The sequence below is a fragment of the Oncorhynchus gorbuscha genome, linkage group LG18, assembly GCF_021184085.1.
Source record: "Oncorhynchus gorbuscha isolate QuinsamMale2020 ecotype Even-year linkage group LG18, OgorEven_v1.0, whole genome shotgun sequence".
NCBI classification, from domain to species: Eukaryota; Metazoa; Chordata; class Actinopteri; order Salmoniformes; family Salmonidae; genus Oncorhynchus; species Oncorhynchus gorbuscha.
In genome coordinates this window covers 74,275,935-74,303,434 of record NC_060190.1, presented here as the reverse complement: position 1 = coordinate 74,303,434, position 27,500 = coordinate 74,275,935, and the positions used below count along the sequence as shown (strand labels likewise).

Genomic DNA, 27,500 nt, shown 5'->3' with positions numbered 1-27,500 from the left:
GCAGGGTATCCTAGTGGTTAAGAGGAGGCAGGGTATCCTAGTGGTTAAGAGGTTAAGAGGCGGCAGGGTATCCTAGTGGTTAAGAGGAGGCAGGGTATCCTAGTGGTTAAGAGGTTAAGAGGAGGCAGGGTATCCTAGTGGTTAAGAGGAGGCAGGGTATCCTAGTGGTTAAGAGGTTAAGAGGCGGCAGGGTATCCTAGTGGTTAAGAGGCGGCAGGGTATCCTAGTGGTTAAGAGGAGGCAGGGTATCCTAGTGGTTAAGAGGTTAAGAGGCGGCAGGGTATCCTAGTGGTTAAGAGGCGGCAGGGTATCCTAGTGGTTAAGAGGAGGCAGGGTATCCTAGTGGTTAAGAGGCGGCAGGGTATCCTAGTGGTTAAGAGGCGGCAGGGTATCCTAGTGGTTAAGAGGCGGCAGGGTATCCTAGTGGTTAAGAGGAGGCAGGGTATCCTAGTGGTTAAGAGGTTAAGAGGAGGCAGGGTATCCTAGTGGTTAAGAGGCGGCAGGGTATCCTAGTGGTTAAGAGGTTAAGAGGCGGCAGGGTATCCTAGTGGTTAAGAGGAGGCAGGGTATCCTAGTGGTTAAGAGGAGGCAGGGTATCCTAGTGGTTAAGAGGAGGCAGGGTATCCTAGTGGTTAAGAGGTTAAGAGGAGGCAGGGTATCCTAGTGGTTAAGAGGAGACAGGGTAGAGGTTAAGAGGAGGCAGGGTATCCTAGTGGTTAAGAGGTTAAGAGGAGGCAGGGTATCCTAGTGGTTAAGAGGTGGCAGGGTATCCTAGTGGTTAAGAGGTTAAGAGGCGGCAGGGTATCCTAGTGGTTAAGAGGAGGCAGGGTATCCTAGTGGTTAAGAGGAGGCAGGGTATCCTAGTGGTTAAGAGGAGGCAGGGTATCCTAGTGGTTAAGAGGAGGCAGGGTATCCTAGTGGTTAAGAGGAGGCAGGGTATCCTAGTGGTTAAGAGGAGGCAGGGTATCCTAGTGGTTAAGAGGTTAAGAGGTGGCAGGGTATCCTAGTGGTTAAGAGGAGGCAGGGTATCCTAGTGGTTAAGAGGCGTCAGGGTATCCTAGTGGTTAAGAGGTTAAGAGGCGGCAGGGTATCCTAGTGGTTAAGAGGCGGCAGGGTATCCTAGTGGTTAAGAGGCGGCAGGGTATCCTAGTGGTTAAGAGGTTAAGAGGCAAAAGGGTATCCTAGTGGTTAAGAGGAGGCAGGGTATCCTAGTGGTTAAGAGGTTAAGAGGAGGCAGGGTATCCTAGTGGTTAAGAGGAGGCAGGGTATCCTAGTGGTTAAGAGGTTAAGAGGAGGCAGGGTATCCTAGTGGTTAAGAGGAGGCAGGGTATCCTAGTGGTTAAGAGGAGGCAGGGTATCCTAGTGGTTAAGAGGTTAAGAGGAGGCAGGGTATCCTAGTGGTTAAGAGGCGGCAGGGTATCCTAGTGGTTAAGAGGTTAAGAGGCGGCAGGGTATCCTAGTGGTTAAGAGGAGGCAGGGTATCCTAGTGGTTAAGAGGAGGCAGGGTATCCTAGTGGTTAAGAGGAGGCAGGGTATCCTAGTGGTTAAGAGGAGGCAGGGTATCCTAGTGGTTAAGAGGAGGCAGGGTATCCTAGTGGTTAAGAGGAGGCAGGGTATCCTAGTGGTTAAGAGGAGGCAGGGTATCCTAGTGGTTAAGAGGTTAAGAGGTGGCAGGGTATCCTAGTGGTTAAGAGGAGGCAGGGTATCCTAGTGGTTAAGAGGCGTCAGGGTATCCTAGTGGTTAAGAGGCGGCAGGGTGTCCTAGTGGTTAAGAGGCGGCAGGGTATCCTAGTGGTTAAGAGGTTAAGAGGCGGCAGGGTATCCTAGTGGTTAAGAGGCGGCAGGGTATCCTAGTGGTTAAGAGGCGGCAGGGTATCCTAGTGGTTAAGTGGTTAAGAGGAGGCAGGGTATCCTAGTGGTTAAGAGGCGGCAGGGTATCCTAGTGGTTAAGAGGTTAAGAGGCGGCAGGGTATCCTAGTGGTTAAGAGGCGGCAGGGTATCCTAGTGGTTAAGAGGCGGCAGGGTATCCTAGTGGTTAAGAGGTTAAGAGGAGGCAGGGTATCCTAGTGGTTAAGAGGCGGCAGGGTATCCTAGTGGTTAAGAGGAGGCAGGGTATCCTAGTGGTTAAGAGGTGGCAGGGTATCCTAGTGGTTAAGAGGAGGCAGGGTATCCTAGTGGTTAAGAGGAGGCAGGGTATCCTAGTGGTTAAGAGGAGGCAGGGTATCCTAGTGGTTAAGAGGAGGCAGGGTATCCTAGTGGTTAAGAGGAGGCAGGGTATCCTAGTGGTTAAGAGGAGGCAGGGTATCCTAGTGGTTAAGAGGAGGCAGGGTATCCTAGTGGTTAAGAGGAGGCAGGGTATCCTAGTGGTTAAGAGGAGGCAGGGTATCCTAGTGGTTAAGAGGAGGCAGGGTATCCTAGTGGTTAAGAGGAGGCAGGGTATCCTAGTGGTTAAGAGGTTAGGCAGGGTATCCTAGTGGTTAAGAGGCGGCAGGGTATCCTAGTGGTTAAGAGGAGGCAGGGTATCCTAGTGGTTAAGAGGAGGCAGGGTATCCTAGTGGTTAAGAGGAGGCAGGGTATCCTAGTGGTTAAGAGGTTAGGCAGGGTATCCTAGTGGTTAAGAGGAGGCAGGGTATCCTAGTGGTTAAGAGGAGGCAGGGTATCCTAGTGGTTAAGAGGTTCCTAGTGGTTAAGAGGAGGCAGGGTATCCTAGTGGTTAAGAGGAGGCAGGGTATCCTAGTGGTTAAGAGGAGGCAGGGTATCCTAGTGGTTAAGAGGAGGCAGGGTATCCTAGTGGTTAAGAGGAGGCAGGGTATCCTAGTGGTTAAGAGGAGGCAGGGTATCCTAGTGGTTAAGAGGAGGCAGGGTATCCTAGTGGTTAGTGTGTTGGGCCAGTAACCAAAAGGTGGCTAGTTGAAATCCCTGAGCTGACTAGGTGTAAACATCTGATGATGTACCCTTGAGCTTGGCTCTTAAACCGTAATTGCTCCTGTAAGTTGCAATGTTGTAAGAGTGTGTATGTTAAATGTACAAGTAAAATGTCTGCCACATTGGAGGTTGTTTCTATAGGTTGTAATTTAATATAGTCGTTTTAATGTTCCTTTTTGTCCCCAGGCTACTCCTTGGTTCTGTGTCGTTTTCTGTTTATGTGTAATTATTTTAGAGGTTGGTTGGTAGGTAGGTAGGTAGGTAGGTAGGTAGGTAGGTAGGTAGGTAGGTAGGTAGGTAGGTAGGTAGGTAGGTAGTAGGTAGGTAGGTAGGTAGGTAGGTAGGTAGGTAGGTAGGTAGGTAGGTAGGTAGGTAGGTAGGTAGGTAGGTAGGTAGGTAGGTAGGTAGGTAGGTAGGTAGGTAGGTAGGTAGGTAGGTAGGTAGGTAGGTAGGTTGGTAGGTAGGTAGGTAGGTAGTTGGTAGGTAGGTAGGTAGGTAGGTAGGTAGGTAGGTAGGTAGGTAGGTAGGTAGGTAGGTAGGTAGGTAGGTAGGTAGGTAGGTTGGTAGGTGAATACATTTCCCCCAGTCTGCCTACACTCATTTCATTGAGACATTTGAGTTCTCTTAGAGGTTCTTTGTGTTGTTGTGACTGCATGGGAAACTGACCTGTGGTGTGTTGGTTGAAGCACACTGAAGACGGCCACAGAGATCCTATTAAACTCTAATACGTCACGCTATGGTGAAGGCCAACTGTCACTCACACAGTGACAGACTAGTCTCTTTCTCAGTTGGCTAAGATGGTTGGCTTTTATGGGACACGTCTTGTTGTGCTGAGGCTTCTGAGTTTCCGCTCGGGGCAGAATAGATCGTCGTGTGTTAAAATGACTCCATGACCCAGATAGTTTTTGTTGGTCATGGGTTGTTATGGGGTTGTTTATTGAAAGAGAGGCCATACTGAGTCTTTGCCTTAGGACAGTAGTAAGGCTTTAACTTACATAAGTCTGGTCGACTTTACGTGACAGGGACAATACACATTGATCACCATGGTTGTCTCCCAAATGACACCCAATTCCCATATAGTGCACTACAGTACATTATGACCAGGTCCCATAGAGATCAACAGTAGTGCACTACAGTACATTGTGACCAGGTCCCATAGAGATCAACAGTAGTGCACTACAGTACATTATGACCAGGTCCCATAGAGATCAACAGTAGTGCACTACAGTACATTGTGACCAGGTCCCATAGAGATCAACAGTAGTGCACTACAGTACATTGTGACCAGGTCCCATAGAGATCAACAGTAGTGCACTACAGTACATTATGACCAGGTCCCATAGAGATCAACAGTAGTGCACTACAGTACATTGTGACCAGGTTCCATAGAGATCAACAGTAGTGCACTACAGTACATTGTGACCAGGTCCCATAGGGATCAACAGTAGTGCACTGCAGTACATCGTGACCAGGTCCCATAGAGATCAACAGTAGTGCACTACAGTACATTGTGACAAGGTCCCATAGGGATCAACAGTAGTGCACTACAGTACATCGTGACCAGGTCCCATAGGGATCAACAGTAGTGCACTACAGTACATTGTGACCAGGTCCCATAGAGATCAACAGTAGTGCACTACAGTACATTGTGACCAGGTCCCATAGAGATCAACAGTAGTGCACTACAGTACATTGTGACCAGGTCCCATAGGGATCAACAGTAGTGCACTACAGTACATTGTGACCAGGTCCCATAGAGATCAACAGTAGTGCACTACAGTACATTGTGACCAGGTCCCATAGAGATCAACAGTAGTGCACTACAGTACATTGTGACCAGGTCCCATAGAGATCAACAGTAGTGCACTACAGTACATTGTGACCAGGTCCCATAGAGATCAACAGTAGTGCACTACAGTACATTGTGACCAGGTCCCATAGAGATCAACAGTAGTGCACTACAGTACATTGTGACCAGGTCCCATAGAGATCAACAGTAGTGCACTACAGTACATTGTGACCAGGTCCCATAGGGATCAACAGTAGTGCACTACAGTACATTGTGACCAGGTCCCATAGAGATCAACAGTAGTGCACTACAGTACATTGTGACCAGGTCCCATAGGGATCAACAGTAGTGCACTACAGTACATTGTGACCAGGTCCCATAGAGATCAACAGTAGTGCACTACAGTACATTGTGACCAGGTCCCATAGGGATCAACAGTAGTGCACTACAGTACATTGTGACCAGGTCCCATAGAGATCAACAGTAGTGCACTACAGTACATTGTGACCAGGTCCCATAGAGATCAACAGTAGTGCACTACAGTACATTGTGACCAGGTCCCATAGGGATCAACAGGTCCCAGTACATTGTGACCAGGTCCCATAGGGATCAACAGTAGTGCACTACAGTACATTGTGACCAGGTCCCATAGAGATCAACAGTAGTGCACTACAGTACATTGTGACCAGGTCCCATAGGGATCAACAGTAGTGCACTACAGTACATTGTGACCAGGTCCCATAGAGATCAACAGTAGTGCACTACAGTACATTGTGACCAGGTCCCATAGAGATCAACAGTAGTGCACTACAGTACATTGTGACCAGGTCCCATAGGGATCAACAGTAGTGCACTACAGTACATTGTGACCAGGTCCCATAGAGATCAACAGTAGTGCACTACAGTACATTGTGACCAGGTCCCATAGAGATCAACAGTAGTGCACTACAGTACATTGTGACCAGGTCCCATAGAGATCAACAGTAGTGCACTACAGTACATTGTGACCAGGTCCCATAGAGATCAACAGTAGTGCACTACAGTACATTGTGACCAGGTCCCATAGGGATCAACAGTAGTGCACTACAGTACATTGTGACCAGGTCCCATAGGGATCAACAGTAGTGCACTACAGTACATTGTGACCAGGTCCCATAGAGATCAACAGTAGTGCACTACAGTACATTGTGACCAGGTCCCATAGGGATCAACAGTAGTGCACTACAGTACATTGTGACCAGGTCCCATAGAGATCAACAGTAGTGCACTACAGTACATTGTGACCAGGTCCCATAGGGATCAACAGTAGTGCACTATATAGGGAAAATGATGCCTTTTGGGATGCATCCCTATGAGTCTTTGGCCTGGGAAGGAAGGTGTTTATGGTTGGGAATACGTCCTCTATCACATCCTGGTGCTCATGATGGATTCCCACCATTCTTTACCTCAGCAGAGGTCAACAGAGGTCATGGACTAGGCTCTCAGGTGACACATAGTTGGCTAGTGATGGCAACATGTTAAACATTGCAATATATTGTGCTTAGGTCCAGTCCATACTAGTGAATGTTTGGATCAACTTTGAGGATTGTTTTTATTATTATTTATTTATTTATTTTTATCCGTTTTTGGTTTAATTCACATTTTCAGTCCACAATTTGCTTTTCCAGTTTATTAATTTTTTTTTTTTTTACAGAAACATTTACAACTGTTAAATCTTTGTTTGCACCAAACAAAATGAAAAGGGAATGAGTGTAGTGGTGAACACATTCCCTCTTGGATCATCTGTCAGGACCATAGACTGGTGGACTGGTTTCTCTGGACCATAGACTGGTGGGCTGGTTTCTCTGGACCATAGACTGGTGGGCTGGTTTCTCTGGACCATAGACTGGTGGGCTGGTTTCTCTGGACCATAGACTGGTGGACTGGTTTCTCTGGACCATAGACTGGTGGACTGGTTTCTCTGGACCATAGACTGGTGGACTGGTTTCTCTGGACCATAGACTGGTGGACTGGTTTCTATAATATAGACTGGTGGGCTGGTTTATCAGGACCATTTAGACTGGTGGGCTGGTTTCTCTGGACCATAGACTGGTGGGCTGGTTTCTCAGGACCATAGACTGGTGGGCTGGTTTCTCTGGACCATAGACTGGTGGGCTGGTTTCTCAGGACCATAGACTGGTGGGCTGGTTTCTCTGGACCATAGACTGGTGGGATGGTTTCTCTGGACCATAGACTGGTGGGCTGGTTTCTCTGGACCATAGACTGGTGGGCTGGTTTCTCTGGACCATAGACTGGTGGGCTGGTTTCTCTGGACCATAGACTGGTGGGCTGGTTTCTCAGGACCATAGACTGGTGGGATGGTTTCTCTGGACCATAGACTGGTGGGCTGGTTTCTCAGGACCATAGACTGGTGGGATGGTTTCTCTGGACCATAGACTGGTGGGCTGGTTTCTCAGGACCATAGACTGGTGGACTGGTTTCTCTGGACCATAGACTGGTGGGCTGGTTTCTCAGGACCATAGACTGGTGGGCTGGTTTCTCTGGACCATAGACTGGTGGGCTGGTTTCTCTGGACCATAGACTGTGGTGGGCTGGTTTCTCTGGACCATAGACCGGTGGGCTGGTTTCTCAGGACCATAGACTGTGGTGGGCTGGTTTCTCAGGACCATAGACTGTGGTGGGCTGGTTTCTCTGGACCATAGACTGTGGTGGGCTGGTTTCTCTGGACCATAGACTGGTGGGCTGGTTTCTCTGGACCATAGACTGTGGTGGGCTGGTTTCTCTGGACCATAGACTGGTGAGCTGGTTTCTCAGGATCATAGACTGGTGGGATGGTTTCTCTGGACCATAGACTGTGGTGAGCTGGTTTCTCAGGACCATAGGCTGGTGGGATGGTTTCTCAGGACCATAGACTGTGGTGAGCTGGTTTCTCAGGACCATAGGCTGGTGGGATGGTTTCTCAGGACCATAGACTGGTGGGATGGTTTCTCTGGACCATAGACTGGTGGGCTGGTTTCTCTGGACCATGGACTGGTGGGCTGGTTTCTCAGGACCATAGGCTGTGGTGAGCTGGTTTCTCAGGACCATAGGCTGGTGGGATGGTTTCTCAGGACCATAGACTGTGGTGAGCTGGTTTCTCAGGACCATAGGCTGGTGGGATGGTTTCTCTGGACCATAGACTGGTGGGATGGTTTCTCTGGACCATAGACTGTGGTGAGCTGGTTTCTCAGGACCATAGGCTGGTGGGATGGTTTCTCAGGACCATAGACTGTGGTGAGCTGGTTTCTCAGGACCATAGGCTGGTGGGATGGTTTCTCAGGACCATAGACTGGTGGGATGGTTTCTCTGGACCATAGACTGGTGGGCTGGTTTCTCTGGACCATGGACTGGTGGGCTGGTTTCTCAGGACCATAGGCTGTGGTGAGCTGGTTTCTCAGGACCATAGGCTGGTGGGATGGTTTCTCAGGACCATAGACTGGTGGGATGGTTTCTCTGTACCATAGACTGGTGGGCTGGTTTCTCTGGACCATAGACTGGTGGGCTGGTTTCTCTGGACCATGGACTGGTGGGCTGGTTTCTCTGGACCATAGACTGGTGGGCTGGTTTCTCTGGACCATAGACTGGTGGGATGGTTTCTCAGGACCATAGACTGGTGGGCTGGTTTCTCTGGACCATAGACTGGTGGGATGGTTTCTCAGGACCATAGACTGGTGGGTTGGTTTCTCAGGACCATAGACTGGTGGGATGGTTTCTCTGGACCATAGACTGGTGGGCTGGTTTCTCTGGACCATAGACTGGTGGGATGGTTTCTCAGGACCATAGACTGGTGGGCTGGTTTCTCTGGACCATAGACTGGTGGGATGGTTTCTCAGGACCATGGACTGGTGGCATGGTTTCTCAGGACCATAGACTGGTGGGATGGTTTCTCAGGACCATAGACTGGTGGGCTGGTTTCTCTGGACCATAGACTGGTGGGCTGGTTTCTCTGGACCATAGACTGGTGGGATGGTTTCTCAGGACCATAGACTGGTGGGCTGGTTTCTCTGGACCATAGACTGGTGGGCTGGTTTCTCTGGACCATAGACTGGTGGGATGGTTTCTCAGGACCATAGACTGGTGGGCTGGTTTCTCTGGACCATAGACTGGTGGGCTGGTTTCTCTGGACCATAGACTGGTGGGCTGGTTTCTCTGGACCATAGACTGGTGGGCTGGTTTCTCTGGACCATAGACTGTGGTGGGCTGGTTTCTCTGGACCATAGACTGGTGGGCTGGTTTCTCTGGACCATAGACTGGTGGGCTGGTTTCTCTGGACCATAGACTGTGGTGGGCTGGTTTCCCCGGACCATAGACTGGTGGGCTGGTTTCTCTGGACCATAGACTGGTGGGCTGGTTTCCCCGGACCATAGACTGTGGTGGGCTGGTTTCCCCGGACCATAGACTGGTGGGCTGGTTTCTCTGGACCATAGACTGGTGGGATGGTTTCTCTTGGCCATAGACTGGTGGGATGGTTTCTCAGGACCATAGACTGGTGGGATGGTTTCCATAGACCATAGACTGGTGGGCTGGTTTCTCTGGACCATAGACTGGTGGGCTGGTTTCTCTGGACCATAGACTGGTGGGCTGGTTTCTCCGGACCATAGACTGGTGGGCTGGTTTTTCAGGACCATAGACTGGTGGGCTGGTTACTCAGGACCATAGACTGGTGGGCTGGTTTCTCTGGACCATAGACTGGTGGGATGGTTTCCATAGACCATAGACTGGTGGGCTGGTTTCTCTGGACCATAGACTGGTGGGCTGGTTTCTCCGGACCATAGACTGGTGGGCTGGTTACTCAGGACCATAGACTGGTGGGCTGGTTTCTCTGGACCATAGACTGGTGGGCTGGTTTCTCTGGACCATAGACTGGTGAGCTGGTTTCTCTGGACCATAGACTGGTGAGCTGGTTTCTCAGGACCATAGACTGTGGTGGGCTGGTTTCCCCGGACCATAGACTGTGGTGGGCTGGTTTCCCCGGACCATAGACTGGTGGGCTGGTTTCTCTGGACCATAGACTGTGGTGGGCTGGTTTCCCCAGACCATAGACTGGTGGGCTGGTTTCTCAGGATCATAGACTGGTGGACTGGTTTCTCAGGACCATAGACTGGTGGGATGGTTTCTCTGGACCATAGACTGGTGGGCTGGTTTCTCTGGACCATAGACTGGTGGGCTGGTTTCTCTGGACCATAGACTGGTGGGCTGGTTTCTCTGGACCAGAGACTGTGGTGGGCTGGTTTCTCTGGACCATAGACTGTGGTGGGCTGGTTTCTCTCGACCATAGACTGGTGGGCTGGTTTCTCTGGACCATAGACTGTGGTGGGCTGGTTTCTCTGGACCATAGACTGGTGGGCTGGTTTCCCTGGACCATAGACTGGTGGGCTGGTTTCTCTGGACCATAGACTGTGGTGAGCTGGTTTCTCAGGACCATAGGCTGGTGGGATGGTTTCTCTGGACCATAGACTGGGGGGATGGTTTCTCTGGACCATAGACTGTGGTGAGCTGGTTTCTCAGGACCATAGGCTGGTGGGATGGTTTCTCAGGACCATAGACTGTGGTGAGCTGGTTTCTCAGGACCATAGGCTGGTGGGATGGTTTCTCAGGACCATAGACTGGTGGGATGGTTTCTCTGGACCATAGACTGGTGGGCTGGTTTCTCTGGACCATGGACTGGTGGGCTGGTTTCTCTGGACCATAGGCTGTGGTGAGTGGTTTCTCAGGACCATAGGCTGGTTGGTTTCTCAGGACCATAGACTGGTGGGATGGTTTCTCTGTACCATAGACTGGTGGGCTGGTTTCTCTGGACCATAGACTGGTGGGCTGGTTTCTCTGGACCATGGACTGGTGGGCTGGTTTCTCTGGACCATAGACTGGTGGGCTGGTTTCTCTGGACCATAGACTGGTGGGATGGTTTCTCAGGACCATAGACTGGTGGGCTGGTTTCTCTGGACCATAGACTGGTGAGATGGTTTCTCAGGACCATAGACTGGTGGGACTGTTTCTCAGGACCATAGACTGGTGGGATGGTTTCTCTGGACCATAGACTGGTGGGATGGTTTCTCTGGACCATAGACTGGTGGGATGGTTTCTCAGGACCATAGACTGCTGGTTTCTCTGGACCATAGGCTGGTGGGATGGTTTCTCAGGACCATAGACTGGTGGGATGGTTTCTCAGGAGACTGGTTTTTCTCAGGACCATAGACTGGTGGGATGGTTTCTCTGGACCATAGACTGGTGGGATGGTTTCTCTGGACCATAGACTGGTGGGATGGTTTCTCAGGACCATAGACTGGTGGGCTGGTGGGATGGTTTTTCTCTGGACCATAGACTGGTGGGATGGTTTCTCAGGACCATAGACTGGTTTTTCTCAGGACCATAGACTGGTGGGATGGTTTCTCTGGACCATAGACTGGTGGGATGGTTTCTCTGGACCATAGACTGTGGTGGGCTGGTTTCTCAGGACCATAGACTGGTGGGCTGGTTTCTCTGGACCATAGACTGTGGTGGGCTGGTTTCCCCGGACCATAGACTGGTGGGCTGGTTTCTCTGGACCATAGACTGGTGGGCTGGTTTCCCCGGACCATAGACTGTGGTGGGCTGGTTTCCCCGGACCATAGACTGGTGGGCTGGTTTCTCTGGACCATAGACTGGTGGGATGGTTTCTCTTGGCCATAGACTGGTGGGATGGTTTCTCAGGACCATAGACTGGTGGGATGGTTTCCATAGACCATAGACTGGTGGGCTGGTTTCTCTGGACCATAGACTGGTGGGCTGGTTTCTCTGGACCATAGACTGGTGGGCTGGTTTCTCCGGACCATAGACTGGTGGGCTGGTTTTTCAGGACCATAGACTGGTGGGCTGGTTACTCAGGACCATAGACTGGTGGGCTGGTTTCTCTGGACCATAGACTGGTGGGCTGGTTTCTCCGGACCATAGACTGGTGGGCTGGTTACTCAGGACCATAGACTGGTGGGCTGGTTTCTCTGGACCATAGACTGGTGGGCTGGTTTCTCTGGACCATAGACTGGTGGGCTGGTTTCTCTGGACCATAGACTGGTGAGCTGGTTTCTCTGGACCATAGACTGGTGAGCTGGTTTCTCAGGACCATAGACTGTGGTGGGCTGGTTTCCCCGGACCATAGACTGTTGTGGGCTGGTTTCCCCGGACCATAGACTGGTGGGCTGGTTTCTCTGGACCATAGACTGTGGTGGGCTGGTTTCCCCAGACCATAGACTGGTGGGCTGGTTTCTCTGGACCATAGACTGTGGTGGGCTGGTTTCTCTGGACCATAGACTGGTGGGCTGGTTTCTCTGGACCATAGACTGGTGGGCTGGTTTCTCAGGATCATAGACTGGTGGACTGGTTTCTCAGGACCATAGACTGGTGGGATGGTTTCTCTGGACCATAGACTGGTGGGCTGGTTTCTCTGGACCATAGACTGGTGGGCTGGTTTCTCTGGACCATAGACTGGTGGGCTGGTTTCTCTGGACCAGAGACTGTGGTGGGCTGGTTTCTCTGGACCATAGACTGTGGTGGGCTGGTTTCTCTCGACCATAGACTGGTGGGCTGGTTTCTCTGGACCATAGACTGTGGTGGGCTGGTTTCTCTGGACCATAGACTGGTGGGCTGGTTTCCCTGGACCATAGACTGGTGGGCTGGTTTCTCTGGACCATAGACTGTGGTGAGCGTGTTTCTCTGGACCATAGACTGGTGGGCTGGTTTCCCCGGACCATAGACTGTGGTGGACTGGTTTCTCTGGACCATAGACTGGTGGGATGGTTTCTCTGGACCATAGACTGTGGTGGGCTGGTTTCTCTGGACCATAGACTGGTGGGCTGGTTTATCTGGACGTGTTTTTTAAGCACTTTTCACCACCAACTCCTTCTTCTGGTTGTTGAATGAGCTGCATCTCCACTACACCTATTATTGGGAGTATGATTGCAGTGATTTAAGTAACATACAGTTTTATATTGTACTATTGAGGTGTATCAGAGCAGTGTGTACCATGAGATAAGAATCACACATTTTGACATTTTGTACTGTCTGTTTTTCACAAAGTGACTCAGAGAAAATGGCGGGTTGTCATCATCCGTAGACTGAGGGGAATATTTGTCAATCCTTCATGTTGTTGTCAGGAAGTGTTTGGAAAGGAGTCAGTTTGGTTTTAAGTTAACAATGTCTGCCTGGCCAGGTTAGAATGATTTATCATAGGTATTACTAGAGTTCACAATTCATCTGGAAATAGATACTGTCTTGGATGAAAATATTTCTGGACTTTCTAAAAAAATGTTTTACTGTGAAAGGTTTTATTTGTTTTTATGAATGACGAGATACTTTTTGTTGTTGTAGCCAAATCAGAAATGTTTGGGAATCAGATGTCAAGTGAATCTGATCCACTGAATCAGATGTCAAGTGAATCTGATCCACTGAATCAGATGTCAAGTGAATCTGATCCACTGAATCAGATGTCAAGTGAATCTGATCCACTGAATCAGATGTCAAGTGAATCTGATCCACTGAATCAGATGTCAAGTGAATCTGATCCACTGAATCAGATGTCAAGTGAATCTGATCCACTGAATCAACATTCTGGACCTTAATGTTTTTTAATGTTAATGTTTTTTAATATACACTGCTCAAAAAAATAAAGGGAACACTTAAACAACACAATGTAACTCCAAGTCAATCACACTTCTGTGAAATCAAACTGTCCACTTAGGAAGCAACACTGATTGACAATAAATGTCACATGCTGTTGTGCAAATGGATTTGACAACAGGTGGAAATTATAGGCAATTAGCAAGACACCCCCAATAATATAATAATAATAATAATATATGCCATTTAGCAGACGCTTTTATCCAAAGCGACTTACAGTCATGTGTGCATACATTCTACGTATGATATATAAAGGAATGGTTCTGCAGGTGGTGACCACAGACCACTTCTCAGTTCCTATGCTTCCTGGCTGATGTTTTGGTCACTTTTGAATGCTGGCGGTGCTTTCACTCTAGTGGTAGCATGAGACAGAGTCTACAACCCACACAAGTGGCTCAGGTAGTGCAGCTCATCCAGGATGGCACATCAATGCGAGCTGTGGCAAGAAGGTTTGCTGTGTCTGTCAGCGTAGTGTCCAGAGCATGGAGGCGCTACCAGGAGAAAGGCCAGTACATCAGGAGACGTGGAGGAGGCTGTAGGAGGGCAACAACCCAGCAGCAGGACCGCTACCTCTGCCTTTGTGCAAGGAGGAGCAGGAGGAGCACTGCCAGAGCCCTGCAAAATTACCTCCAGCAGGCCACAAATGTGCATGTGTCTGCTCAAACGGTCAGAAACAGACTCCATGAGGGTGGTATGAGGGCCCGACGTCCACAGGTTGGGGTTGTGCTTGCAGCCCAACACCGTGCAGGACGTTTGGCATTTGCCAGAGAACACCAAGATTGGAAAATTTGCCACTGGCGCTCTGTGCTCTTCACAGATGAAAGCAGGTTCACACTGAGCACATGTGACAGACGTGACAGAGTCTGGAGACGCCGTGGAGAACGTTGTTGTTGCTGCCTGCAATGTCCTCCAGCATGACCGGTTTGGCGGTGGGTCAGTCATGGTGTGGGTAGCCTGACTGCCATTAGGTACCGAGATGAGATCCTCAGACTCCTTGTGAGACTATATGCTCGGGGGGTTGGCCCTGGGTTCCTCGTAATGCAAGACAATCCTAGACCTCATGTGGCTGGAGTGTGTCAGCAGTTCCTGCAAGAGGAAGGCATTGATGCTATGGACTGGCCCGCCCGTTACCCAGACCTGAATCCAATTGAGCACATCTGGGACATCATGTCTCGCTCCATCCACCAACGCCACGTTGCACCACAGACTGTCCAGGATGCTTTAGTCCAGGTCTGGAAGGAGATCCCTCAGGAGACCATCCGCCACCTCATCAGGAGCATGCCCAGGTGTTGTAGAGGCCACACACACTACTGAGCCTCATTTTGACTTGTTTTAAGGACATTACATCAAAGTTGGATCAGCCTGTAGTGTGGTTTTCCACTTTAATATTGAGTGCGACTCCAAATCCAGGCCTCCGTGGGTTGATAAATTTGATTTCCATTGATCATTTCTGTGTGATTTTGTTGTCAGCAGATTCAACTATGTAAAGAAAAAAGTATTTAATAAGAATATTTCATTCATTCAGATCTAGGATGTGTTATTTTAGTGTTCCCTTTATTTTTTTGAGCAGGGTATATATATATATATATTATAAATGCTGGAAATAATTGAGTTCATGTCCAATTCCTTCTGGGGATTTTAGCTTTAGTTGACGGCCTGTGAATGAGTTGAAGAGTAGCATTACTATTGCACCTGTATATCTGGAATGTAGTCATTTTGGAGAAACAAAATGCCCCCCCCCCCCTCTCTCATATAGATAGGTGCCAGAGAGAGAGAGAGAGAGAGAGAGAGAGAGAGAGAGAGAGAGAGAGAGAGAGAGAGAGAGAGAGAGAGAGAGAGAGAGAGAGAGAGAGAGAGAGAGATTTTCATCTGAAGTATAGACCTTACGTCATATTTTGTGACTGTTATTTTTCATCTGAATTTTCTTAGATTTGATCTGCCTTTCTCTCTCTCCTACTGGTGGACAGGGCTGATCTGAAAGTTGAGGAGATAAAGTTTAAAGTTCAAAAGTTTTATTGTCCATTAAGAGCGTCTGCTAAATGACTTAAATGTAAATGTAATGATACATTCATGGATATATATAATAGTTTTCTGTTTAGATGGAAGATACTGTATGATATGTTGTTTCAGGCTATTTCTACTGCTGTTGTGACTTCAGGCCTTTATTGGTCTTAACTCCTACGTCCTGAAAGGGAAGCTCTTATTCATGCAGATACTCACTGCTGTGAGTTTGGTGATATAGAGAAGATATGAACTGCCCTATTCCTCTCTCAGGGCAGCCCTGGGCCCCGTGGCAGAGATGGTGAGCCTGGTACCCCCGGTAACCCCGGCCCCCCCGGACCTCCAGGACCTAACGGACCCCCTGGCCTTGGAGGAGTAAGTATCTAATAATAATAATCATCATCTTTGAAATTGCTGTTTGTGGAGTTTGTGTAAAAAGCGGAAGCACATGCTTCAGCAAATCGGCTGTATTCGTTAACGGTACAGACTGAAGGGTTGATAGGTGGAAAATGACTGTGAAGTGAAATAGTGTTTTAGCGCCGAAGAATTAGGCAAAGAAATGATGGTGTAGTATAGAATGGAGGGATGGAGAGAGATTACACAGTGGAATGCTTTTCATTTCTGATGAGAGAGGAGAAGAGGAGAAGGGAAGGAAAGGGAAGGGAAGGGAAGGGAAGGGAGGGGTGGGGAGGGGAGGGAAGGGAAGGAGGGGTGGGGAGGGAAGGGAAGGGAAGGGAGGGAGGGGTGGGGAGGGAAGGGAAGGGAAGGGAAGGGAAGGGAAGGGAAGGGAAGGGAAGGGGAAGGGGGGAAGGGTAGGGGAGGGGAGGGGAGGGAAGGGAAGGGAAGGGAAGGGAAGGGAAGGGAAGGGAAGGGAAGGGAAGGGAAGGGAAGGGAAGGGAAGGGAAGGGAAGGGAAGGGAAGGGAAGGGAAGGGAAGGGAAGGGAAGGAAGGGAAGGGAATGGGGGGGTGGAAGGAGGGAAGGGAATGGGGGGTGGGGAGGGAAGGGAAGGGAAGGGGGGTGGGGAGGGAAGGGAAGGGAAGGGAAGGAGGGGTGGGGAGGGAAGGGAAGGGAAGGGAAGGGAGGGGTGGGGAGGGAAGGGAAGGGAAGGGAAGGGAAGGGAAGGGAAGGGAAGGGAAGGGAAGGGAAGGGAAGGGAAGGGAAGGGAAGGGAAGGGAAGGGAAGGGAAGGGAAGGGAAGGGGGGAAGGGAAGGGAAGGGAAGGGAAGGGAAGGGAAGGGAAGGGAAGGGAAGGGAAGGGAAGGGAAGGGAAGGGAAGGGAAGGGAAGGGAGGGAGGGGTGGGGAGGGAGGGGAAGGGAAGGGAAGTGAAGTGAAGGGAAGGGATGGGAAGGGAAGGGAAGGAGACGGAAGGAAGGAAGGAAGGAAGGAAGGAAGGAAGGAAGGAAGGAAGGAAGGAAGGAAGGAAGGAAGGAAGGAAGGAAGGAGCGACAGAGGGAAGTGGAGAGAAAGGAGGTAGCATGATAGGGAGGGGAGGGGAGAAGAGGGGAGGGGAGAAGAGGGGCGAAGAGGGAAGGAGAGAATAGGTAAGGGGCTCCATTGTGAAATAGAAAGAGATTAAAATAGTTATCCTACCCCCCTCCCTGTGTACTCTGTTGTTGATCTGATAACCATCCCCTTCACTATCTACTGTTCTCTCACAGACAGAGACAAAACACAAACACACACACACACACACACACACACACACACACACACACGGATCCTGTTAAAACGTGCTGCGCTGTCTGAGAGTCGACTTCCAAGACAGAAATATGCCTACTATTGAGATGAGTGTGTGTGGTATTTTATTGGTCGGGGGGATCATATAACAGTGTCTTATGGATGACATTTTGTCCTCCCACAGAACTTTGCTGCTCAGATGGCGGGAGGATTCGACGAGAAGGCTGGCGGAGCACAGATGGGCGTGATGCAAGGACCAATGGTGAGAGAGCTCGTGAGATACATCGTTAGATCCGTCATTGGACCAGTTCTCTCCTATCAGCTTCAGAGTAGTATTGTTTCGCAAATGCAAGAATGCGTTGTCTGGTCTGATCTGACTAGTGGCTACGTGAGACCAGCTTCGGTGGATAGGCCTCAGCGTGACTCAACCCTGCCCCCTGAGGTATGGGGGAGAAACTACACATCCTCCTGGCCCCCTGCTACAGGAAATATATCCCCCCTCCTCTGTTGAGCATACCTAGGTTTGGTTTGGGAAAACAGACTGTTTATTTTTCAAGTCGACTGAAAACTCCATCACATGCAGCCTCTAAGCCAAAGTGAAATGAAGAGCACACTTACTGGGAGCTATTTTGGTTTGGAAACCCACAGAGCAGTGTTCGGCTTGCTGCTCCCACAGAACAGTGTTCGGCTTGCTGCTCCCACAGAGCAGTGTTCGGCTTGCTGCTCCCACAGCGAGCATTTGGCTGGCTGGCTGGCTGGCTGGTGGAGCAGAAGACTGAAACCCAGCTGGTGGTCGCCACAGTGGATTGTACCCCATTCGAGACCTGCGGAGAGGCGACACGGAGAGCAATGTGCCTGAGACAGACTCTGTGGCTTTACGGCTTTGGTACCAGACCCCAAAGAGAAGCCTGTCTGTCTCATTCATTCCTCCCCCTACCCTCAATAACCCGGGCCCTGTCTGGCTCTGACTGAAGCCAAACATGTTTAGCTTGCAGCATCTGGCCAGAGAAGGAAAGGACTAAAAAAGACTGGGCTGCTCTGATGTCCCAAGCACAGTCCAGGAGTCAACCCCCTACATCTCTAGCTACAGCCCCTGGTCCCTTCACTGAGAGTCAACCCCCTACATCTCTAGCTACAGCCCCTGGTCCCTTCACTGAGAGTCAACCCCCTACATCTCTACCTACACCCCCTGGTCCCTAACACAGTGCCTTCACTGAGAGTCAGCCCCCTATTTCTCTACCTACACCCCCTGGTCCCTAACACAGTGCCTTCACTGAGAGGCGGTGTACCACAAGACCAAAATACACACCACCTCTTAAACATACATAGACAAACCCCAAACACACACACACACACACACAGAGACTCCAAACACACAGAAACCCACTCCGCCTACGAATGGACATAGAGCTCCATTGACAAGACCCTGGCCCGTTGCGGCGTGCGTTTGTCCGTCGCTCGCCTCGCTGAAAAGATACATCTAATTCTCATCAGAGGAGCTCTGTGCTGCCTCGGGGATGTATGCTTTGGCTGGTGCCCTGCATTTCTCTACGATAATCAGTCTACGCACTAACACTATGAATTGTGTGTTATAAAGACCATTAAAGGCTATAGATACACAGAGGGTAGTCCACGTTTCATGAGTGGAGGAGTGGAAAAAATATTTTTTATTTTTTATTTTTCTTAGCTTTCTTAGTTTTGGCTGCGAATGAAGTAGGGTGTGCCGTCAGACCCAAGCTCTAGACTTGTCATTAAACTCCACGTTAGACCATCTTCTCCTCTTTGTCCATGTTACAGATTTTCTCTGCGTGACAGATTTGACTCTTCACCTGAATAGAGAGTGAAACGTCTCTCTCTCCCTCTTGTCTCTGATCAATGTGTAATGATGCACGGCGAGGTTGAGCTGAGAAGACTATTACTCCTTCCTGAAGAGATGTCTGTTGTCAAAAGTCTTTATTATTAACCGGAGGAGATTAACAACGAGATCAGTGAGCAGAGCAAGGATTTAATATATATAATAATATATGCCATTTAGCAGATGCTTTTATCCAAAGCGACTTACAGTCATGTGTGCATACATTCTACGTATGGGTGGTCCCGGGGATCGAACCCACTACCCTGGCGTTACAAGCGCCATGCTCTACCAACTGAGCTACAGAAGGACCATTTGACCCACTGCTTTTAAGATCTTATTAATAAAAAATATATTAAAAAGTTAGTAACATTTCATAATAACTTTCATGAATATGCCTTTAAAAATTCTTAATAAATCATTTCTCAATGTTTATTCATAAAGCTTATTTGAGGTGTTAGTGTTTGTACAGTATGTCTGTCAAAGAGACTTGTTGGAGTTAGCAATGCTCATTCTAGCAGATGTTATATGTTTCTCTTTTGCTCCAAAACAACCCACAGCTATTGCTTTTCCTCTAGATTCATGCTAAAGTGCAAACAAATAGTTTGACAGAAGTCACGTAGAGTATAACACTTTTGGCCCTGACCTCTGAACTACAGAAAGAGAGACAGAGTTAGAGTGAGTGAGAAAAACAGAGAGAGAGAGGGGGGGAGTGAGAGAAAGAGATAGAGAGAGAGAGAGAGAGAGAGAGAGAGAGAGAGAGAGAGAGAGAGAGAGAGAGAGAGAGAGAGAGAGATAGTGAGATAAAGAGAGAGAGGGAGTGAGAGAAAGAGAGAGAAAGAGATAGAGAGGGAGTGAGTGAGAGAAAGAGAGAGAAAAAGAGAGAGAGAGAGAAAAAGACAGAGAGTGCCACTGTGGAATTCCAAAAATGATTTATGGTTCTGACAGGCAGCAGGATAGTGATTTTGTGTTGCTGAGGGGCAAAGAAGAAGAAGTCAAATAAGAAGAAAGAAGCCAGCGAAGAAGAAGAAGAAGAAGCCAACAATAGGTTTTATAACACAAGAGAAAAGAGAAGTTGAAGTGAAGGTCCACACTTCTTTCTCTTCCCACCACCAATTCTGAAACTTAATTATAACAACTAGAAACTAACATATCTTTTTTTTTTACCTTGGGTTGTTCGGAGGTTAGTTGAGCTTAAGGAAGTGTGGAAGATCATGTGGTTACTATCTAACGTGTCTTCATCTCCCACCAGGGGCCTATGGGTCCTCGAGGACCACCTGGACCTTCTGGAGCTCCTGTGAGTACCTACACACACACACACACGCATGCGCACACACACACGCACACATGCACGCACACGCACACACGCACACCCACACACACACGCACGCACGCGCACGCACACACACACACACACACACACACACACACACACACACACACACACACACACACACACACACACACACACACACAGACTCCCGTCAACAAGCCTATAACAGTTGGTACTGTGCACGCTTAGACATATATAAACATGTATATCAGTTCAGCCCAGAGACATGTATATCAGTTCAGCCCAGAGCCATGTATATCAGTTCAGCCCAGAGACATGTATATCAGTTCAGCCCAGAGCCATGTATATCAGTTCAGCCTAGAGCCATGTATATCAGTTCAGCCCAGAGCCATGTGCATCAGTTCAGCCCAGAGCCATATATATCAGTTCAGCCCAGAGCCATGTATATCAGTTCAGCCTAGAGCCGTGTATATCAGCTCAGCCCAGAGACATGTATATCAGTTCAGCCCAGAGCCATGCATATCAGTTCAGCCCAGAGCCATGTGTATCAGTTCAGCCCAGAGCCATGTATATCAGTTCAGCCCAGAGCCATGTATATCAGTTCAGCCCAGAGCCATGTATATCAGTTCAGCCCAGAGCCATGTATATCAGCTCAGCCCAGAGACATGTATATCAGTTCAGCCCAGAGCCATGTATATCAGTTCAGCCCAGAGCCATGTGTATCAGTTCAGCCCAGAGCCATGTATAAACATGTACATCATCTGCAAAGTGTAACGGCGTTCGTCTGTCGAAAGAGAGTCGGACCAAAATGCAGCGTGGTGGTTACTCATGTTCTTTAATGAAACTGAACGATACATGAAATAACTATAAATATATACAAAACAACAAACGGAACGTGAAAACCTATACAGCCTGTCTGGTGAACAACTAACACAGAGACAGGAACAATCACCCACGAAAACACTCACAGAATATGGCTGCCTAAATATGGTTCCCAATCAGAGACAACGATAAATCACCTGACTCTAATTGAGAACCGCCTCAGGCAGCCATAGACTAATTAGTCACCCCACAAAACCCCAAGACAAAAAACACACCACAATAACCCATGTCACACCCTGGCCTGACCAAACAAATAAAGAAAACACAAAATACTAAGACCAAGGCGTGACAGAATCCCCCCCCCCCTAAGGTGCGGACTCCCGGACGCACCTCAAAACCATAGGGAGGGTCCGGGTAGGCATCTGTCCGTGGTGGCGGCTCCGGCTCGGGACTTGGACCCCACTCCATTAATGTCATAGTTCCTCCCTCTCGCGTCCTGGGATAATCCACCCTCGCAGCCGACCATGGCCTAATAGTCCTCACCCAGAACCCCACTGGACTGAGGGGCAGCTCGTGACTGAGGGGCAGCTCGGGACTGAAGGGCAGCTCGGGACTGAGGGGCAGCTCGGGACTGAGGGGCAGCTCGGGACTGAGGGGCAGCTCGGGACTGAGGGGCAGCTCGGGACTGAGGGGCAGCTCGGGACTGAGGGGCAGCTCGGGACTGAGGGGCAGCTCGGGACTGAGGGGCAGCTCGGGACTGAGGCAGCTCGGGACTGAGGGGAAGCTCGGGACTGAGGGGAAGCTCGGGACTGAGGGGAAGCCCGGGACTGAGGGGAAGCCCGGGACTGAGGGGAAGCCCGGGACTGAGGGGAAGCCCGGTACTGAGGGGAAGCACAGTACTGAAATGAAGCCCAGTACTGAGAGGAATCCCAGTACTGAGAGGAAGCTCAGGCAGGTAGTTGGCTCCGGCAGATCCTGGCTGGCTGGCGGATCTGGAAGAGTCTGGTTGACTGGCAGATCTGGAAGAGTCTGGTTGACTGGCAGATCTGGAAGAGTCTGGTTGACTGGCAGATCTGGAAGAGTCTGGTTGACTGGCAGATCTGGAAGATCATGTCTGACTGGCGGATCTAGCTGCTCTGGCTGCTCCCTGCAGACTGGCAGCTCTGGCTGCTCCATGTAGACTGGCAGCTCTGGTTGCTCCATGCAGACTGGCAGCTTTGTGCAGACTGGCAGCTCTGGTTGCTCCATGCAGACTGGCAGCTTTGTGCAGGCTGGCAGCTCTGGCTGCTCCATGCAAACTGGCAGCTCTGGCTGCTCCATGCAAACTGGCAGCTCTGGCTGCTCCATGCAAACTGGCAGCTCTGGTTGCTCCATGCAAACTGGCAGCTCTGGCTGCTCCATGCAGACTGGCAGTTCAGGCTGCGCTGAACAGGCAGGAGGCTCCGGCAGCGCTGTAGAGGAGGAAGGCTCTGGAAGCGCTGAACAGGCGGGAGACTCCGGCAGCGCAGGAGAGGAGGAAAGCGCTGGCTGCGCTGAACAGGCGGGAGGCTCCGACAGCACTGGAGAGGAGAAAGGCTCTGGCTGCGCTGAACAGGCGAGGCGCACTATAGGCCTGATGCGTGGTGCTGGCACAGGTGGAACTGGATAGAGAACACGCACAGGAGCCATGTGCGGGGAGCTGCCACCGGAGGACTGGTGTGTGGAGGTGGCACTGGATAGACCGGACTGTGCAGGCGCACTGGAGCTCTTGAGCACCGAGCCTGCCCAACCTTACCTGGCTCGATGCCCACTCTAGCCCAGCCAATACGAAGAGCTGGTATGTACCGCACCGGGCTATGCACCTGCACTGGAGACATCGTGCGCTCCATAGCATAACACGGTGCCTGCCCGGTCTCTCTAGCCCCCCGGTAAGCACAGGGAGTTTGCGCAGGTCTCCTCCCGGGCATAGCCATACTCCCTGTAAGCACCCCCCCAATACATTTTTGGGGCTGACTCTCAGGCTTCCATCCGCTTCGTCGTGCTGCCTCTTCATACCAGCGCCTCTCCGCTTTCATCGCCTCCAGTTCTTCTTTGGGGCGTCGATATTCACCAGGCTGTGCCCAGGGTCCTTTTCCGTCCAATATCTCCTCCCAAGTCCAGAAGTCCTTTGATCGCTGCTCCTCAGAATTAACAGGGGGAGTTGGCTCAGGTCTGAACCCTGACTCTGCCACACTCTCCCTGAGCCTCCCCCCAATAAATTTTTGGGGCTGACTTTCGGGTTTCTTTCTGCGCCGCCGTGTTTTTCTCTTCGAATCCATTCTCCTATAGCCCTCTTCGCACTGCTCCAGCGAATCCCAGGCGGGCTCCGGCACTCTCTCTGGGTCGACCGCCCACCTGTCTATTTCCTCCCAAGTCGTATACTCTATACTCCTGCTGTCCATAACGTCTTCCCATGATCATTCCTCCTTTCGCTGCTCCTGCTGTCGCTGCCTGTTACCACGCCGCTCGGTCTGGGTGTGGTGGGTGATTCTGTAACGGCGTTCGTCTGTCGAAAGAGAGTCGGACCAAAATGCAGCGTGGTGGTTACTCATGTTCTTTAATGAAACTGAACGATACATGAAATAACTATAAATATATACAAAACAACAAACGGAACGTGAAAACCTATACAGCCTGTCTGGTGAACAACTAACACAGAGACAGGAACAATCACCCACGAAGACACTCACAGAATATGGCTGCCTAAATATGGTTCCCAATCAGAGACAACGATAAATCACCTGACTCTGATTGAGAACTGCCTCAGGCAGCCATAGATTATGCTAGACACCCCACAAAACCCCAAGACAAAAAACACACCACAATAACCCATGTCACACCCTGGCCTGACCAAACAAATAAAGAAAACACAAAATACTAAGACCAAGGCGTGACGCAAAGGTATACAGTCTACGGGTGCATTATGATATGACTGTGGTTCTTTACACTAGTTTGTCCCATAGCACTCAGTCAAATAACTTCACAAAGTTTAGTATTGAGTTTAATTATTAGTCAGAAGTCTAGTTCTCGTCGTACTGTATGTGTATAGATGAAGGCCTGAATCAAACAGTGAGTGAATACATGTCATGTCAGCACTGAAACAGAGGCATACACCATAAACACGGAATACATGTTCCCATATACACTAGCTAGGTATCTGTGCCTGTTAGGCCCTTCCCCCTCACCCGCCCCCCCAGACATAGGTTCAAATAGTATTCAAAATATTTTGCTTTAGTCTTCCTGGAGTGCCAGGATGTGCTCATTTCGGGACTACTCCATTGGTTCCATTGCACCAGGGTAGCTGGTGCAATGCTAAAGAATTGGAAATATTGCAAATCCCATTTGAACCCAGGTATGATCATCAGCCCTCCACCCAAAGCCTGCTCGGCTGTGTCCTCTCCTACCTTTCCTCTAAAGTAATTAAAGTGGCAGGTGTTGCCAGCTAGCCAGAGGACATGTCTGAGCATGAATCTTTGGAGAGCTTTGCATTTTGATCCACACCCTGTAGACCCTGTATTAGCTCTATTAGCTGTACTAGAACCCTGTACCAGCTGTACTAGCTGTACTAGCTGTATTAGCTGTATTAGCTGTACTAGCTGTACTAGCTGTACTATCTGTATTAGAACCCTGTATTAGCTGTACTAGCTGTACTAGCTGTACTAGCTGTACTATCTGTATTAGCTGTACTATCTGTATTAGCTGTACTAGCTGTATTAGCTGTACTAGCTGTACTAGCTGTACTAGAACCCTGTATTAGCTGTACTAGCTGTACTAGCTGTATTAGCTGTACTAGCTGTACTAGCTGTACTAGCTGTACTAGCTGTAGTAGCTGTATTAGCTGTACTAGCTGAATTAGCTGTACTAGCTGTATTAGCTGTACTATCTGTACTAGCTGTACTATCTGTATTAGCTGTACTAGCTGTACTAGCTGTACTAGAACCCTGTATTAGCTGTACTAGCTGTAGTAGCTGTATTAGCTGTAGTAGCTGTATTAGCTGTACTAGCTGTATTAGCTGTACTAGCTGTACTAGCTGTACTATCTGTATTAGCTGTACTAGCTGTATTAGCTGTACTAGCTGTATTAGCTGTACTAGCTGTACTAGAACCCTGTATTAGCTGTACTAGCTGTACTAGCTGTATTAGCTGTACTAGCTGTATTAGCTGTACTAGAACCCTGTGTTAGCTGTATAGCTAGTACAGGGTCTACAGCTAGTACAGCTAGTATAGCTAGTACAGGGTCTACAGCTATTACAGCTATAGCTAGTACAGGGTCTACAGCTATTATAGCTAGTATAGCTAGTACAGGGTCTACAGCTAGTACAGGGTCTATAGCTAGTACAGGGTCTACAGCTACTACAGCTACTACAGCTAGTACAGGATCTACAGCTAGTACAGGGTCTACAGCTATTACAGCTAGTCTACAGCTACTACAGGGTCTACAGCTAGTACAGGGTCTACAGCTACTACAGCTAACTACAGCTAGTACAGCTACTACAGCTAGTACAGGGTCTACAGCTAACACAGCTCTACAGCTAGTACAGGGTCTACAGCTACTACAGCTACTACAGCTAGTACAGGGTCTACAGCTACTACAGCTAACACAGCTAGTACAAGGTCTACAGCTACAACAGCTAGTACAGGGTCTACAGCTAACACAGCTAGTACAGCTTGTACAGGATCTACAGGGTTTACAGCTAGTACAGCTAGTACAGGGTCTACAGCTACTACAGCTAACACAGCTAGTAAAAAAAATAGCACAGCTCGTACAGGGTTTACAGCTAGCACAGCAAGTACAGGGTTTACAGCTAGTACAGGGTTTACAGCTAGCACAGCTAACAAAGCTAGTACACGGTCTACAGCTACTACAGCCAGTACAGGGTTTACAGCTACTACAGCTAACACAGCTAGTACAGGGTCTACAGCTACTACAGTTAACACAGCTAACACAGCTAGTACAGGGTCTACAGCTACTACAGCTAACACAGCTAGTACAGGATCTACAGCTACTACAGCTAACACAGCTAGTACAGCTACTACAGCTAGTACAGCTAATACAGGGTTCTAGTACAGCTAATACAGCTAGTACAGCTAATACAGGGTTCTAGTACAGCTAATACAGGGTTCTAGTACAGCTACTACAGCTAGTACAGCTAGTACAGCTGATACAGTTAATACAGCTAGTACAGCTAATACAGCTAGTACAGGGTTCTAGTACAGCTAATACAGCTAGTACAGGGTTCTAGTACAGCTAATACAGCTAATCCAGCTAATACAGCTAATACAGATAATACAGCTAGTATAGCTACTAAAGCTAGTACAGCTGATACAGCTAATACAGCTAGTACAGGGTTCTAGTACAGCTAATACAGCTAATCCAGCTAATCCAGCTAGTACAGCTAATACAGCTAATACAGGGTTCTAGTACAGCTAATCCAGCTAATCCAGCTAATCCAGCTAATCCAGCTAATCCAGCTAATACAGCTAGTATAGCTACTAAAGCTAGTACAGCTGATACAGTTAATACAGCTAATACAGGGTTCTAGTACAGCTAATACAGCTAATCCAGCTAATACAGCTAATCCAGCTAATACAGCTAGTATAGCTACTAAAGCTAGTACAGCTGATACAGTTAATACAGCTAGTACAGCTAATACAGTACTAGCTGCATTAGCTGTACTAGCTGTACTAGCTGTACTAGCTGTATTAGCTGTATTAGCTGTACTAGCTGTATTAGCTGCATTAGCTGTACTAGCTGTATTAGAACCCTGTATTAGAACCCTGTATTAGCTGTACTAGCTGTACTAGCTGTATTAGCTGTAATAGCTGTACTAGCTGTATTAGCTGCATTAGCTGTACTAGCTGTATTAGCTGTATTAGAACCCTGTATTAGCTATACTAGCTGCACTAGCTGTACTAGCTGTGTTAGCTGTAGTAGCTGTAGATCCTGTACTAGCTGTGTTAGCTGTAGTAGCTGTAGACCCTGTACTAGCTGTGTTAGCTGTGTTAACTGTAGTAGCTGTAGACCCTGTACTAGCTGTACTAGCTGTAGTAGCTGTAGACCCTGTACTAGCTGTTGTAGCTGTAGACCTTGTACTAGCTGTGTTAGCTGTAGTAGCTGTAGACCCTGTACTAGCTGTAGTAGCTGTAGTAGCTGTAGACCCTGTACTAGCTGTAGACCCTGTACTAGCTGTAGATCCTGTACTAGCTGTAGTAGCTGTAGTAGCTGTAGACCCTGTACTAGCTGTAGACCCTGTACTAGCTATACTAGCTGTAATAGCTGTAGACCCTGTACTAGCTATACTAGCTGTACTAGCTGTAGACCCTGTACTAGCTATACTAGCTGTAGTAGCTGTAGACCCTGTACTAGCTGTGTTAGCTGTAGTAGCTGTAGACCCTGTACTAGCTGTCCTAGCCCCAAAGGGAGTGGGAT

At 49.1% G+C, this 27,500-nt stretch overlaps 1 protein-coding gene across 2 annotated transcripts in view; it reads left to right on the top strand.

Annotated features, from left to right (window-relative positions):
• The window catches only part of col2a1b (collagen, type II, alpha 1b), a 129,639-nt gene that overhangs the window by 18,023 nt on the left and 84,116 nt on the right, over positions 1-27,500 (top strand). For both annotated transcript variants that reach the window (XM_046312669.1, XM_046312667.1), the window contains 3 exons: positions 15,680-15,781; positions 17,269-17,346; positions 20,189-20,233. In XM_046312669.1, coding sequence (XP_046168625.1) covers positions 15,680-15,781; positions 17,269-17,346; positions 20,189-20,233 — 225 coding nt within the window. The remainder of the gene's footprint in view (positions 1-15,679; positions 15,782-17,268; positions 17,347-20,188; positions 20,234-27,500) is intronic.